The sequence below is a fragment of the Hyperoodon ampullatus genome (genome assembly GCF_949752795.1).
Source record: "Hyperoodon ampullatus genome assembly, chromosome: 10".
NCBI lineage: Eukaryota > Metazoa > Chordata > Mammalia > Artiodactyla > Ziphiidae > Hyperoodon > Hyperoodon ampullatus.
This window is the reverse complement of record NC_136923.1, coordinates 48,040,846-48,057,577: the sequence shown is the minus strand read 5'-3', so window position 1 is coordinate 48,057,577 and position 16,732 is coordinate 48,040,846. Positions and strand designations below refer to the sequence as shown.

At 35.6% G+C, this 16,732-nt stretch overlaps 1 protein-coding gene across 1 annotated transcript in view; it reads right to left on the bottom strand.

Moving 5' to 3' along the window:
- The window catches only part of TOPAZ1 (testis and ovary specific TOPAZ 1), a gene marked incomplete at both ends in the record, with an annotated part of 69,372 nt that overhangs the window by 25,926 nt on the left and 26,714 nt on the right, over positions 1-16,732 (bottom strand). Inside the window, 6 exons of the mRNA XM_079714017.1 lie at positions 1,648-1,763; positions 3,471-3,563; positions 3,769-3,920; positions 11,528-11,591; positions 15,297-15,422; positions 16,156-16,241. Of these exons, the coding sequence (XP_079570143.1) occupies positions 1,648-1,763; positions 3,471-3,563; positions 3,769-3,920; positions 11,528-11,591; positions 15,297-15,422; positions 16,156-16,241 (637 nt within the window). The remainder of the gene's footprint in view (positions 1-1,647; positions 1,764-3,470; positions 3,564-3,768; positions 3,921-11,527; positions 11,592-15,296; positions 15,423-16,155; positions 16,242-16,732) is intronic.

The following is a 16,732-nucleotide window of genomic DNA, read 5'->3' as shown; positions in this document are numbered from 1 at the left end:
ATATAAATTCAAATATAAAATAATAAATACTAAATTTCTTTTTCCTTCTGCCTTAGGGCTGGGTCCATATCCCCAACCATGATCTATGCCTCTTAGCCACCCAGAGTTATTTTTAAATTTTTTCCTTCACTAATAAATAGGTCACCAATGTTAATACCTCCTAAAAAATACAAGGTAACTATTTTGAAGCAAGCACATAGGAAGGGGAAGAGTGCATAAGGATACAATTTTCAAAATTAGGGGTTACCAAATAAATTGTCATAATTTTCATATGCAACATAAATATTATTAACTATCACTAGGTAAAGGAATTAAAAAAATCATAGAACCTGAAGAACTCAAATGTACCTTAAATGCTGGTGTTTGAAGGGAAGTAGTATAATTAGAGCTGAAACTCCCTAACTGCACTATGGCATCCAGAGCAGAGAGCAAATTCACAGGGGCTCCTCAGGTTATTTTAAATTTTCAAGCGACATCTGTCAGACACTGTCAAACTGCTAATATTGTTTGGATTTAACTACTTAATAAATGGTACTGTTAATGTATTTATTTTGGCCTCTGGACACTGTGAACCAAGAAAGTTTGGAAACCTCTGTACTAGAGGATAATAAGAAATAAGATAAAAACAACTCTGGAAGCTCCTCTGAAGGAGCTTTCTGGGCACTCTCAAGGACTTTGGTGGTTGATATCATTTGCACTTTATCAAATCTGATTTTGTTAAAAAGTTATAGTTCATTTAAATACTTAAAATTTGTATACTTTTCTCTATGTATGTGACAGCATAATAAAAAATTTTATAGAAGTCATGGCTTTCCTTTTTCTCAATACAGGTATATTATGGTACTACTCTTACAATTAGCACAGGGTATTTTTTTTTTAAGGCCTTTGGAGGCCCATAAACTGAATAGAGAAAGTGAACAAGTGAGAGAAAGAATGAAGGAGAGGGCTTCCCTGGTGGCTCAGTGGTTAAGAATCCACCTGCCAATGCAGGGGACACGGGTTCGAGCCGTGGTCTGGGAAGATCCCACATGCTGTGGAGCAACTAAGCCCGTGCGTCACAACTACTAAGCCTGCGCTCCATAGCCCGCAAGCCACAACTCCTGAAGCCCAGGCACCTAGAGCCCATGCTCTGCAACAAGAGCAGCCACCGCAATGAGAAGCCCGCGCACCACAACGAAGAGTAGCCCCCGCTCACCGCAACTAGAGAAAGCCCGTGCGCAGCAACAAAGACCCAACGCATCAATCAATCAATCAATCAATCAATAAAAAGAATGAAGGAGAGACATTAAAATATTTTATTTAGTTAATGTGGCAAGAAGTGAAAGAGAAAAAAGAATTAAAGTAATTTGTATACACATAAGAGAGTGCATTAAGTAGAATCAAGTAAGTTGTGAAACAGAGCAAGGGAGACTTTACATTTGATCTGCCAGGTACTGAGATGAAATCAGGTACTGAAAAAGATCTGGTGAGGCTGGCCAGGAGGGTTGGCTAGAAGCAGCTGATGACAGTGTGACTAGGCCATAGCCAAAAGAAGGAGAAGGGCTTATGGTGAGCATATGAACAATAATAAGTGCTTTGCCTTCATCCTTTTTTAAGTCCCCACCAAAATACATATATTTTAGTCCTAATTATAATAATTCTTCTTACCTGGATTTCATTTCCAGAACTTCAGTTATTTCTTGCTTGGAAGCCTGTACTTGGTATAAAAGCTTAATAATATAGTTAAAGTGTTCTGGATCAAGTACCATCCCAGCTTCAACAAGCTGTAGAATAGGGAAAACAGTAGTCATTCTCATAAAAATATGAAAGAGTCAAAACCAATGTGTGTGGAAAAAACTAACAGACTGATGGAAGAAATGAAACATGAAGGCAAACAGAATTAAAATTCATTTTAAAACTTTGAAGCATATTTTTCTTCAAATATTTGAGAACCACAATAAGACTGCTTACATCAAGAATTTAAAGCAAAAATGAAAATAATACTTTTGAATGCAAACTTGAATATTCTTCCTGTTCTCCAAGTTATCTCAAGCACTTTATCAGCTGTACCTCATTTGGTGCTCATTCTGTCTTTTAGTAAGTATAGCACTGGTGGTTGTACTGTATCCCTGATGATAAAATTCCTGAGAGGTATTAAACTGAGGTTTTCTACAATGACTACAGGTGAGCAGTAATTTCTTTTTATTTTTTTAATTTTAAACTTATCTATCTATCTACCAGTTTTGTTGAGATATAACTGACATGCAGCACTGTATAAGTTTAAGCTGTACAGCATAATGATTTGACTTACGTACATCATGAAAAGATTACAGTAATTTGAGTGAACATCCATCATCTCATATACATACAAGAAAAAAAATTTTTTCCTTGTGATGAGCTCTCAGGATTTACTCTCTTAACAACTTTCATATTGAACACACAGCCGTGTTCATTCTATTCTTCATGTTGTATAATACATCCCTAGTTCTCATTTATCTGATAACTGGAAGTTTGTACGTTTTGACCACCTTCATCCAATTCCCAATCCCCCCACCCCCTGCCTCTGGTAACCACAAATCTGATCTCTTTTTCTGAGTTTGCTTTATGAAGTATAATTAACCTACAACACTACATTAGTTACTGGTGCACAACATGGTGATTTGATATTTCTGTACATTATAAAATGATAACCATAAGTCTAGTTACTATCTGTCACCATACAAAGATACTACATTATTACTGATTATATTCCCCATGCCGTACATTTCATCCCCGTGACTCATTTGTTACATAACTGGAAGTTTGAGTAATTCTTGATTCAAAAAGTTTCCAGGCAAGTAACTTTGTCAAGTTTTGTAATGTGGAACTAGAGGTATTCACTGAAATATCTGTTCATCTGCTAGAGTGGTTCCAATGCTGCTTCCTAAAGAGAATGGGTGAGAATTGGGTGTTTTCCTGCTATTAAGCCTATTCTGAAATGAATGGCTGGGTAGTACCAAATACTAGGAAATATTCAACAACAGTAAAAATTTTAATATACCTTTAAAAAGCTGTAAAATTTTTTGTTTTTCTTTTTGCTTAATGCCAAATAGAAAATTAACTCCTTGCCACCATATTCTTATCTATCTGCTTTGTTTGGTAACAATGTCCTATTTATACATTGATTTGTGTATTTACTTTTGTTATATATGACCTCACATCTTTTTGAAAAAGAAAACTTTCTTTAATCATCCTTAAGAAGTAGAGATGAGGACAGTTCACGAAGCTGAAAGAAGTCACCTCAAGTGCTTACAACTATTTAATTAAGGGGAAGATCTGTCAGTCACTGGAGTCTGTTTATAAACCCTATTTTGGGAGAAAAAGAACATTTCTGAAAACAATTCTTTGGCATTAAGAATGTGAGTAAAAGGCAATTTAAGAGTGTAAGCAGAAATCATTATTTTCTTGGTTATTCAGTACTAGAGAATAAAAGGGATAAAATGAAATCATACCTTGCAAAAGATATCAATTAAAGCAGGTACAGCATTCCTTAATTTCATAGTTGCCACACACTCAAATGTTTTTAGTAATATTTTCAGAGCAGGCTGCATAAAACAAAAAAATTACACTCATTTTCATGTCTTCTTTCAGTACACCTTAAGTTTCTCAAATTCGTTTATGCTGAAAAACACAAGTGTTCTCTACGAAGTATTCAACAAACAGAAATGTAACTGCTCAATTATACAAACAAAAAATATAACAGATAAATTAACTTAAAATATTAGAAAAATATATTTTCAGGTTACTTACCAGCATTTTAACCATTATGCTGAGGCTCATGACCTGAAATACTTCTCTCAGTAAACAATGTTTGAGTAAAGAATTGAGAAGGTTATTTAGCACTTGTAGATCAAAGTGTATACCCGGAGGGAACTTGCTGTAGTACGCCATAAACATGTTTACTAAAAAGGAAGAAGTATATATTAAAGTTATTTGCTGCTTTTAAAATATTCATCTTTCCTAAATTAGACAATCTTTCCATATTTAAAGATCAAGTAGTATAAATTCATTTTCTTAAAAGGTACACTTCCGGGGCTTCCCTGGTGGCGCAGTGGTTGAGAGTCCACCTGTCGATGCAGGGGACACGGGTTCATGCCCCGGTCCGGGAAGATCCCACATGCCGTGGAGCGGCTGGGCCCGTGAGCCATGGCCACTGAGCCTGCGCATCTGGAGCCTGTGCTCCGCAACGGGAGAGGCCACAACAGTGAGAGGCCCGCGTACCACCAAAAAAAAAAAAAGGTACACTTCCAGTATCAGAAATACTTGATGAAAATAAATTAAAGCAAAAGTTAATGGCAATAACATGTTAACCAGGATGTTAGGCACTAGATTGGGAGCTAACTCACGTGCTATCCACAAAAAACAGGGCCAAATTGCCTCATACATAATGGTCTAAATACGAACTCCTAAGGAGCCACACTCCCATGGAGACTTTAGGCAGTGGCCTGTTTAGGGGTGGATGCAGACAATTTTGACATATACCCCTTCTTGTTGTTTTAACCCCCACCAACATGTTGACCCTGGGGATATTTTTATTCCAATTTATGATATGAACATTCTACCAAAAATTATAACACTTATTAAGTTCCTTTGAGAAAGTAGTTCCTTAACAGACACTTGGGTTGCTTCACATTTTACTGTGAATAATGCTGCGATAAACATAGGTGTACAAATATCTTTTGAGACCCTGCTGTCAATTCTTCTGTGTATATGTCAAGAGAAGAATTGCTGGGCCATACAGTAACTCTATTTTTAATTTTTTGAGGAACTGTCATACTGTTTTTCCACAGTGTCTTAACTATTTTACATTCCTGCCAATAGGGTACAAGGGTTCCACTTTCTCCACACCCTCACTAACACTTGTTTTCTGTTTTTTTCGATAGCAGTCATCCTAATGGGTGTAAGGTGGTACCTCAATGTAGTTTTGATTTGCATTTCCCTTAGGATTGGTGATACTGAGCATCTTTTTACATGCTTATTGGCCATTTGTGTATCTTTGGAGAAATGTCTTTTCAAGTACTTTGCTTATTTTTGAATCAGGTTTTGTTGTTGAGTTTTAGGGGTTCTCTGTATATTCTGGATACCAATCCTTTATCAGATATATGATTTACAAATACTTTCTCCCATTCTGTGGGCTGCTGTTTTATCTTGCTGATATTGTCTCTTAATGAACGAAATTTTAAATTTTTCATGAAGTTCAATTTGTCTATTTTTTCTTTGTTGCCATTGTCTTTGGTGTAATATCCAAGAAATCACTGCCAAATCCAATGTGTGATGCTTTTGTCCTTATGCTTTCTTCTCAGAGTTTTATTGTTGTAGGTCTTACATTAAGATCTTTAATCAATTTTGAACTAATTTTTGTATATAGTGTTAGATAAGGGTCCAATTTTATTCTTTTGCTTGTGGATATTTAGTTTTCCCAGCACTAAAAAACTATCCTTTCACTAGTGAATGATCTTGGCATCCTTCTCAAAAGTCATTTGACCACATATGTGAGGCTTTATATCCGGGCTGTCTATTCTAGTCCATTGGTTTATATGTCTGTCTTTATGCCAGTACCACACTGTTTTGATTACTATAGCTCTGTAGTAAGTTTTCAAGATAGGAAGTATGAGTCCTCCAGGTTTTTTTCTTTTTCAAGATTATTTTGGGATTCCTTGGGGATCACTTGGGAAGTAATGACATTTTAACAATACTAAGTTTTCCAATCTGTGAACATGGGATGTATTTCCATTAATTTATCTTTAGTTTCTTTCAGCAATGTTTTGTAGATTTCATTGTACAAGTCTATCACTTCCTTGGTTAAGTTAATAAGTATTTTATTCTTTTTTATGCTATTGTAAACGGAATTGTTTTTGTAATTTCCTTTTCAGATTGTTCAGTGTCTGTATAAAAATGCCCAGATACGGCTTTTTAAATGTTGAGGTAGTTTCCTTTTATTCCTAGTCTTTTGAGTGTTTTTATCATGAAAAGGTGTTGAATTTTGTCAAATGCTTTTTCTGAATTAATTGAGATGATCATGTGGTTTTTCCCCTTCATTCTGTTAATGTGGTGTATTACTTTGATTGATTTTTGTATGTTGAACTATCCTTGCATTCTAAGAATAAATTCCACTTGGTCATGGTCTATGATCCTTCCAATATGCTGCTGAATTTGGTTTGTTAGTTTTTGTTGAGGATTTCTGTATCAATGTTCATAAGGGGTATTGATCTGTAGTTACCTTTTTGGCAGTTTCTTTATCTGGCTTTGGTATCAGGGCAATGGTAGCCTCAGCCTCATAGAATGAGTTAGCAAGTGTTGCCTCTTCAACTTTTGGGAAAAGTTTGAGGATTGATATTAGTTCTTTAAATGTTTGGTAGAACTCACCAGTGAAACCATTTGGTGCAGGGCTTTTCTTTGTCAGAACATTTTTGATTACTGATTCAATCTCCTTACTAGCTGTAGATCTATTCAGATTTTCTATTTCTTCATCATTTAGTCTTGGAAGACTTTGTTTTTCTAAGAATTTGTCCATTTCATCTAAGTTATCCAATTTGTTTGGCACACAATTATTCACAGTATTCTCTTATAATCATTTTTATTTCTGTAGAATTGTATTATTGTCCCCACTTTTTTTATTTTAGCGATTTCAATCTTCTCTCCCTTTTTCTTAGTCCATCTAGCCAAAGATTTGTTAATTTTGTTGGTCTTCTTGAAATACCAGCTTTCAGTTTTATTGATTTTCTTCTTATTGTTTTTCTATTCTCATTGTTCTCTATTTCATTTATCTCTGCTCTGATCTTTATCATTTCCTTCCTTCTACTAGCTTTAGGTTTAGTTTGTTTTTCTTTCTCTAGTTATTAAGTTGTAAAGTTAGGTTGTTGATTTGACATCTTTCTTGTTTTTTAACATAAACACTTATACAATAGCTATAAATTTCCCTCTTAAGTACCATTTTCACTCCATCTCATAAGTTTTGGAATGTTGTGTTTCATTTTCATTTGTCTCTAAGTATTTTCTGATTTCCCTTGTGATATCTTCTGTGATCCCTTGGTTGCTTAAAAGTATGTTCGATTTCCACAATTTTGTTAATTTTCCAGTTTTCTTCTGTTACTGGTTTCTAATTCCATCCTGTTGTGATCAGAGGAGATACTTTGTATAACATCTATCTTTTAAAATCTGTTGAGACTCAATTTGTGGCCAAACACATCGGGAAGATGCCCCATGTGCTCTTGAGAAGAATATGTATACTACTGTTGTTGGGTAAAGTGTTCTGTATGTGTCTGTTAGATCTAGTGGGTATATTGTGTTGAGTCCTCTATTTCTTTACTTATCATCTGTCTGGTTGTTCTATCCATTATTGTGAGTGGGGTATTGAAGTCTCCAACTAATACTGTAGAACTGTCTATTTCTCTCATTAATTCTGTAAGTTTTTGCTTTATGTATTTTGATCGTCTGTCATTAGGTATAAATGTTTATACTGCTGCTGTACTGAACCTTTCATTACTATATATAATGTCCTTCTTTGTCTCTTGTAACCTTTTTGATTTAAAGTCTATTCTGTCTAATATTAGTATAGCCACTCCTGCTCTCTTCTGGTTACTATTTGTATAGAATATTTTTTCCATCCTTTCACTTTCAATCTATTTGTCTTTGGCTCTAAAGTGAACATTTTGTAGACAGCATATAATTGGATAACGTGTTTTTATTCATGTTGCCAATCTGTGTCTTTTGAATGGAGAATTTAATCCATTTACTTTAAAAGTAATTACTGATAATGAAGGACTTACTTCTGATTTTTCTATTTGTTTTCTGTATGTCTCATGGCTTTTTTGTCCCTCATTTCCTGCATTACTCTCTTCTTTTGTGTTTAGCTGATTTTTTTGAGTGAAAGTTTTAACTCATTTTTCATTTCCTTTTGTGCATATTCTATAGCTATTGAGGTTACCGTGGGATTTATACCAGCTTAACTTCAATAATATACAAAAACTCTGCTTCTTTACAGCTCCATCCCCACCCCTTTCAGTTGCTAAGGTAACAAATTACATTTTTATATACTGTGTGCCCGAAAACATTAACTAACAGTTCTTTCAAATGCATCAGTCTCTTTTTTTTTTTGCGGTATGTGGGCCTCTCACTGTTGTGGCCTCTCCCGTTGCAGAGCACAGGCTCCGGACGCACAGGCCCAGCGGCCACGGCTCACGGGCCCAGCCGCTCCGTGGCATGTGGGATCCTCCCAGACCGGGGCACGAACCTGTTTCCCCTGCATCGGCAGGCAGACTCTCAACCACTGCGCCACCAGGGAAGCCCTTTTTTTTTTTTTTCTTCATCAGTCTCTTAAATAATATGGAAAAGAGGATTCGGAGTTACCAGTCAAATTTACAATAATACTAGTTTTTACACTAATAATATACTTTTCTTTAAAGGTATTAGTTTCTTAAATCATGTAAAAACCAGAAAGTACAGTACAAACCATTGTTACAATAATACTAGCTTTTATAACTATCCAAGTATTTACTTTTATTGAGATCCTTATTTCTCCATATGACCTCAAGTTACTGTCTCATGCCCTTTCATTTCACTTTGCAGGCCTCCCTTGAGCATTTCTTGAAGGGCAGGTCTAAAGGAAACAAACTCAGCTTTTGTTTATCCGGGAATGTCATACCAATAATTTATCCCTCAATTTTGAAGGACAGTTTTGCTAAATATAGGATTCTCGGTTGACAGATATTTTCTTTTAGCACTTTGAATATATTGGCCTATTGCCTTCTGGCCTCCAAAGTTTCTGATGAGAAATCTGCTTATAATCTTATTGAGGATCGCTTTTATGTGATAATTTGCTTCTCTCTTGCTGCTTTCAAGATCCTCTCTTTGCCTCTGGCTTTTGAAAGTTTGATTAAAACGTGTCTTGGTGTGTGTCTCTTTGAGCTCATCTTAGAGTTTGCTGAGCTTCTTGGATATTTATATTTACAACTTTCATCAAATTTGGGAAGTTTTCAGCCATTATCTGCTCAAATATTCTCTCTACCCCTTTCTCTTTCTCTTCTCCTTCTGAGACTTCCACAGTGTTCTGTTTCATGGTGTTCCTCAGGCTGTATTCACTTTTCTTCAAACTTTTTTCTTTCTGTTCCTCAGACCTGATAATTTCCACTCTCCTATCTTCAAGTTCTCCGATTCTTTTGCCTGCTCCGATCTGCCTTTGAATCCCTCTGGTGAATTTTTCATTTCAGTTATTGTATTTTTCAACTCCAGAATTTTTCTGGTTTCTTTTTAGGTTTCCTATCTCTCTGATATTTCCATTTTGTTCACACATTATTTTCTTGACTTTCCCCACATCTTCCTTAGTTCTTCAAGCACCTTTAAGACAGATGTTTTAAAATCACTAATTTATCTGCCATCAGGTCTTTTACAAGGATAGTTTCTGTTGATTTATTTTTTCCTTTGAATAGGCCATATTTTGCTCATTTCTTTGTATGTCATATGACTTTTTGATTGAAAAGCGGGCATTTGAATCCAATAATGTGGTAACTCTGGAGCTCAGAATACATATATTTTAAAATATTTGAAGCTAATAGCTTTTTTCAGTTTACATTTATATAAACAAATTTTTATCTTTTGTGCTCCCTTTGATTACTCTAAACCACAGAAATTATCAACTTTCAAAAAAATCTGATTGAAAATGTTAATTCTTTTTACTGAATTACCAACATACTACAATTATTCATTTTGGTGTATGCTAAGCAGTAGTAGTTTTTCACAATGTTTTTAGTCAAACAACTTCTAGAAAAAGAATTTTATGTGGAAATTCAAATATAAAACAGATAAAAATGAACTTATGGTTAAATAGGGTAATGGGGAGTCCCACCCTCTCAGTACCTCCCCTTGTGAACTAGGTGGTCCCTGAGGCCTCTCTGTAGGGCCTGAGCAGTTAGACCTATACTTTATACCAGTGATACTCAGAGTTTCTCTTTCTAAGTTGCTATCCAGTTTTCCTAACATCATTCATAAAATGAGTCTTCCTTCCCAAACCCTATGGTCTTTCTAAATGCTAAATCTCTTTATACATAATATCAAGTTTATTCTGAGCTATCTATCTGTTCCGCTGATCTAACTTTCTATTTTCACATCAAAAGTAATTTATATAGGTTTTTGCCAACTTCCTGCACTTATTCTTCACTATAGGTTTTTATTTTTGTTTGCTGTATTTATTTATTTATTTTTATTTTTATTTTTTTGCGGTACGCGGGCCTCTCACCGTTGTGGCCTCTCCCTTTGCGGAGCACAGGCTCCGGACGCGCAGGCTCAACGGCCATGGCTCACGGGCCCAGCCGCTCCGCGGCATGTGGGATCTTCCCGGACCGGGGCACGAACCCGTGTCCCCTGCATCGGCAGGCGGACTCTCAACCACTGTGCCACTAGGGAAGCCCCTGTATTTATTATTTTATAACTGAATAGACATGTATTTTTCCTTTTCCCATACTGGATATTCACACAACCAGAATTATATTTTGGGGAGTTTTGCATTTTTCCCATGTCATCCTCTTTTCTTCCATATATGTTATGGAATTATTTCTGGAATATAAATGTTCATCCATATCTAACCATATGTAGCTTCTCCTCCTTGGTTATCACAACCTGTCAGGTGACAGGTATATTCCCTATATAGGCTCCTATTACTTCTACCTTAACTACTTCCTCCTTGCTACAGCTGGATTAAGTCCAGACTACCAGTTCCCTCATATGCTTCCTCTAATCCTTAGAGGAGATGATATCACCAGCAAAACAAACTTGTCAGAGATTTTGTTTTTAGCTAGATGAGATTTTAAGCAGATGAATATGGTGCTCTGTTACTATCATACTATGTGGTTTTGGTGGCTGTGTCAGGGTGACAAATGTAAAGCTTGGTCCCTTCCTCTTGGGGCTCACAACGTAGTAGGGGGAGATGGGAGCAGGGAATGGGATGAGGCTGTGGAGTCAGATAAGGGCCTAATAGAGGAGATTATCCTATTTCCTATGAGTAAGCTTTGAAAGATGAATAGGTCTTTGCTGTGGGGAAGTGGGATACAAGAAAGGGATCCCGGGTAGAGACAGCAGTGCCCTCTCTATTATAACACAGCATGCCCTATTTAGGGAACTGCACAGAATGATGGATGGTGCACTGGCTACAAGGGATAGTGTAAAAAGAAAAGGGCTAATAAGTAAGGAAGATACAGTTTCTGAAAGATCCCTTCAGAAAGATTTTAAGCCAATTAACAATATCCTTTTTCCTGTCTTACAACTGTAAATAAAATTTCTATGTCACGAAAATATTAGTATGTGAGGGAATTACAGTGTTAGGTGGCTTATAATTTTTTTATTAACCAAAATGCCACACTTATTATTAATCCTTTCTAACACCGAGAGCTACTCTAAGGCATTCAGTTTTCATACTCAAAAGTACTGAATTTACTTTCAAACTATTAAGACAATAGCACATTGTTTGAAATTCTCATATTAATAAATTCATAGTAATCATTCCATTGTCTCATACCTGCACGTTGCAGCAAACAACGCTCGTTGATACTTATGTATTTCTTAAACACATCCATACAAACCTATAAAAGTCAAGAAAAATGTAAAATTACCTTTTTGTATTTCATAAAATCTACACAAATTTCAGTCCTATCTTTTTGCTTATTCCAATTTTTTTAAGTTAATTGAAAGCAATGGAATAAAGAAGCTGATGTTAGGTTAACTAAGATTTGAAATGTACATTGAATTCATTACAAAAATCTTATTCAGAGAATCTCTGTCAAAGAAATAGTCTAGGAAACAGAGTCAAGATTAGCAATCAACTGAGGAAGGGAGGACATCTTTTACTGGTATAAGGAGAAACACATGGACCGATGGATTAGAACAGAGATCCTATAAATAGACCCACTCATACACAATCAGCTGATTTATGACATGGTGGTACTGCAGTGCAGTGGGGGAAAGGATGGTTTTGGGTCACCTGGAGATACACATGGGAAAAAATATGTATCTAGACGGTCTCACATCATAAACAAAAATTAATTCTAGATGGCTTAGAGTTCTAAATGTAAATATCAGACAAGACAAGAAAACTTTTAAAAGGAAAAACATAAAAGAACATCTTCATGATCTTGGCAAAGCTTTCTTGAACAGCATGTAGAAAGTCAACACCATAAAAGGGGAAAAATGGATAAGATTGGACTATATAAAGATTAATAATTTTGTTTACCAAAGACACTTTTAAAAGGGTGAAAAGTTTGACCCACCTCATAGAGAAATGGAAATAAAAACAAAAATAAACAAATGGGACCTAATGAAACTTAAAAGCTTTTGCACAGCAAAGGAAACCATAAACAAGATGAAAAGACAACCCTCAGAATGGGAGAAAATATTTGCAAACGAATCAATGGACAAAGGATTAATCTCCAAAATATATAAACAGCTCATGCAGCTTAATATTAAAGAAACAAACAACCCAATCCAAAAATGGGCAGAAGACCTAAATAGACATTTCTCCAAAGAAGACATACAGATGGCCAAGAAGCACATGAAAATCTGCTAAACATCACTAATTATTAGAGAAATGCAAATCAAAACTACAATGAGGTATCACCTCACACCAGTTAGAATGGGCATCATCAGAAAATCTACAAACAACAAATGCTGGAGAGGGTGTGGAGAAAAGGGAACCCTCCTTCACTGTTGGTGGGAATGTAAATGGATACAGCCACTATGGAGAACAGTATGGAGGTTCCTTAAAAAACTAAAAATAGAACTACCATATGACCCAGCAATCCCACTGCTGGGCATATACCCTGAGAAAACCATAATTCAAAAAGAGTCATGTACCACAATGTTCACTGCAGCTCTATTTACAATAGCCAGGTCATGGAAGCAACCTAAGTGTCCATTGACAGATGAATGGAAAAAGAAGATGTGGCACATATATAATGGAATATTACTCAGCCATAAAAAGAAACGAAATTGAGTTATTTGTAGTGAGGTGGATGGACCTATAGTCTGTCATACAGAGTGAAGTAAGTCAGAAAGAGAAAAAACAAATACCACATGCTAATACATATATACGGAATCTAAAAAAAAGCAAGAAAAAATGGTTCTGAATAACCTAGGGGCAGGACAGGAATAAAGACTCAGACATAGAGAATGGACTTGAGGACACAGGGAGGGGGAAGGGTAAGCTGAGACGAAGTGAGAGAGTGGCAATGACATATATACACTACCAAATGTAAAACAGATAGCTAGTGGGAAGCAGCTGTGTAGCACAGGGAGATCAGCTCATGCTTTGTGACCACCTGGAGGGGAGGGATAGGGAGAGTGGGAGGGAGATGCAAGAGGGAGGGTACATGGGGATATATATGTACGTATAGCTGATTCACTGTGTTATACAGCAGCAACTAACACAACAATGTAAAGCAATTATACTCCAATAAAGATGTTAAAATAAAATAAAATTAGAGATTTAACTAAGCAAAAATAAATAAATAAAATAAAATAAAATAAAATAAAAGGGTGAAAAGGCCTGTTGGTGGAATGCAAATTGGTACCATTATGGAGCACAGTATGGAGGTTCCTTAAAAAACTAAATATAGAACTACCATATGATCCAGCAATCCCCCTCTTGGGCATATATCTGGAGAAAATCATAAACTGAAAAGATACATGCACCCCAACATTCACTGCAGCATAATTTACAATAGCCAAGACATGGAAGCAATCTAAATGTCCAATGACAGAGGAGTGGATAAAGAAGATGTGGTACATATATACAATGGAATATTACTCAGCCATAAAAAAGAATGAAATAGGGGCCTCCCTGGTGGCGCAGTGGTTGAGAGTCCGCCTGCCGATGCAGGGGATACGGGTTCGTGCCCCGGTCTGGGAGGATCCCATATGCCGCGGAGCGGCTGGGCCCGTGAGCCATGGCTGCTGAGCCTGCGCATCCGGAGCCTGTGCTCCGCAACGGGAGAGGCCACAACAGTGAGAGGCCCGCGTACCACAAAAAAAAAAAAAAAAAAAAAAAAAGAATGAAATAATGCTATTTGCAGCAAGATGGATGCAACTAGAGATGATCATACTAAGTGAAGTAAGTCAGAAACAGAAAGACAAATATGCTTATATGTGGAATCTAAAAAAATGGTACAAATGAACTTATTTACAAAACAGAAATAGAGTCACAGATGTAGAAAACAAACTTATGGTTTACCAGGGGGAAAAGGGGAGGGGAAGGGATAACTTGGGAGATTGGGATTGCCATATACATATTACTATATATAAAATAGATAACTAATAAGCACCTATTGTACAGCACAGGGAACTCTACTCAATACTCTGTAATGACCTATATGTGAAAAGAATCTAAAAAAGAGTGGATATATGTATATATATATAACTGATTTACTTTGCTGTACACATGAAAGTAACACAACATTGGAAATCAACTATACTCCAAAAAAAATTAAAAAAATAAAAGGGTGAAAAGGCAACTTGTAAAGTAGTAAAAGTTATTTGCAATACGTATATCCAACAAAGCATTTGTATCCAGAATATATACAGAATTCTTAAGATGGACAAGAAAAAGATAATCCTCTAGAATATAGGCAAAATACTTAAATATTTACAGAAAGGGGATATTCAAATACCCAACAAACATTGTGAAAGATGCTCAACTTCATCAATCACCAGGGGGGTTATCACTCCCCACCCACTAGAATGGCTTAAATTAAAAGGCTGATAACACCAAGAGCTGGTGAGGATGTAAAGCAACCAGAACTCTCAAACATTGCTGGTTAGAGTGTAATTTGGTAAACCACTTTGGAAATCTGTCTGGCAGTATCTACTAAAGTTGAATATATGTAGATCCTTTGACCCAATAATTCCAGTTTTAAGTATAACCCATCAGAAGATGTTCATATGTTCACCAAAAGACATGCAGAACACTACTGTATTTACCAAATTTAGAAACCACCCATCAAAAGCGGTATTGATCAACAAAAAACATTTTGATATACTCATACAATGGAATATTTAATATTATACAGCAATGAGAAAGAAACATCTACAATTAAGTAAAAAAGTACAGATGAATCTCAAAAATGTTGAGCAAAAGCAGCTAGAAACAAAAGAATACAAATTGTATGATTCTATTTATGTAAAGCACAAAATCAGGCAAAGCTCATATATTAGGAGTTGATGAAAATCTGAATTAAAACATATGACTGAGATGGTTATTAAAACAATCTCTACTTCAAAGACTTAACATATTTTACCTTTTCATTCCCTTGCTCAGGCACGTGAGCAAACTTGCACTGTGATCGCTCACAGCCACGTAATGTATTAAAATGAAATTTGCAATATCTATGGGGTATCATCAACCCTAGGGGCTTCTGGAACACCTAGAAAATTAGACAAATTCCCTTTCTGTGTTAATTGTAAAACACTTACTGCAATCAAGTGAGAAAGTATTTGAAACAACCAGAAGTATTATACATCCAAAAAAGTATCACAATAAATTGTTTGCTGACTTGATAAAAAGTAACGCCAAACAGTTTATATTTTTAAAAATTATGAAAAAAATCAATTTAAAGTTGTCTGAATTTTTGCAATTTCCTTTAGTGTAAAACTTTTATATTTCATCAAAGTTACTATCATTTTACTTTACGTGGTTTTAAAAGTTTATACTTTCCCTCCTCCTTCTCATGTGCCTGCCCTTTTAACTTGTATAAAAAGTTAATTCTGTAAATAATATGCATATTTCAGATGTATTTATTCGAACCAAAAATTTCCTTAGCTTTTCTGATTAACGGAAAAAGGCAATGAGTGAAAGGTTTTTACAACAGGCTTTTCCTATCAATTGCTTTATATGACTAGCTTTCTCCTTCATCACAGGGAACTATTCATCCTGTATTTTCTGTTTTGGATATCCCATCTCCCACCCTTTTGTCTTAAACCTGTTATACTGTTTGTGAATATCCTCTGAATCGCTACCCATTTTCTGTCCCTTACCACCAACCCCCATTTAAAATCCATAAAATATCCAGAACTGCTTAAATGATGATAGGGAAATTAATCAGAAAGCCCCAAAGTACAAGCTTATAAGATTATTATTTTTTTAAATGGGGCACTTACCCCTACATTTTTTTCCCTCTTAAATATTTCACAAATTTCAGGATCATGCGGTTTTAGAAGAGAATGTTTTTCTGGAAATCTGAAATCTAGAAATGATTAAGAATGACATTACATTCCAATATGTTACAACTTATTCCTTTCGTAACAATCAAACAGATGATTACTACTATCTGCTTTAATATTTCACTTTGGACTTCTTGTGCTCCGTTCAAGGTCTGCTGCTGTGGTATGTTCCTGTGAAATATATAGTAATTTACATCTTAGGTGTTCCTTAAGGATGTCTAGATCTGAACTTAACATTTTAAATTCATTATAAGCTAAAGATGCTTTCTTAAAAGCCTTACACAGCAGAACTGAGTATATATTCAAATGATTGTCTGTAAGTTAAACAGACAAATATTACACACAATAAACCTTTCTTAGGGAAGAAAACTACTGACAAACCCAGGTGCTATGGACCGACTGTGTCTCCCCCCAATTCATATATTGAAGCCTTAACCCCCAAAGTGACTGTATTTGGAGTTAGGGCCTTTTGCAGAAGTAATTAAGGCTAAACGGGGTTATAAAAATGAGGCCC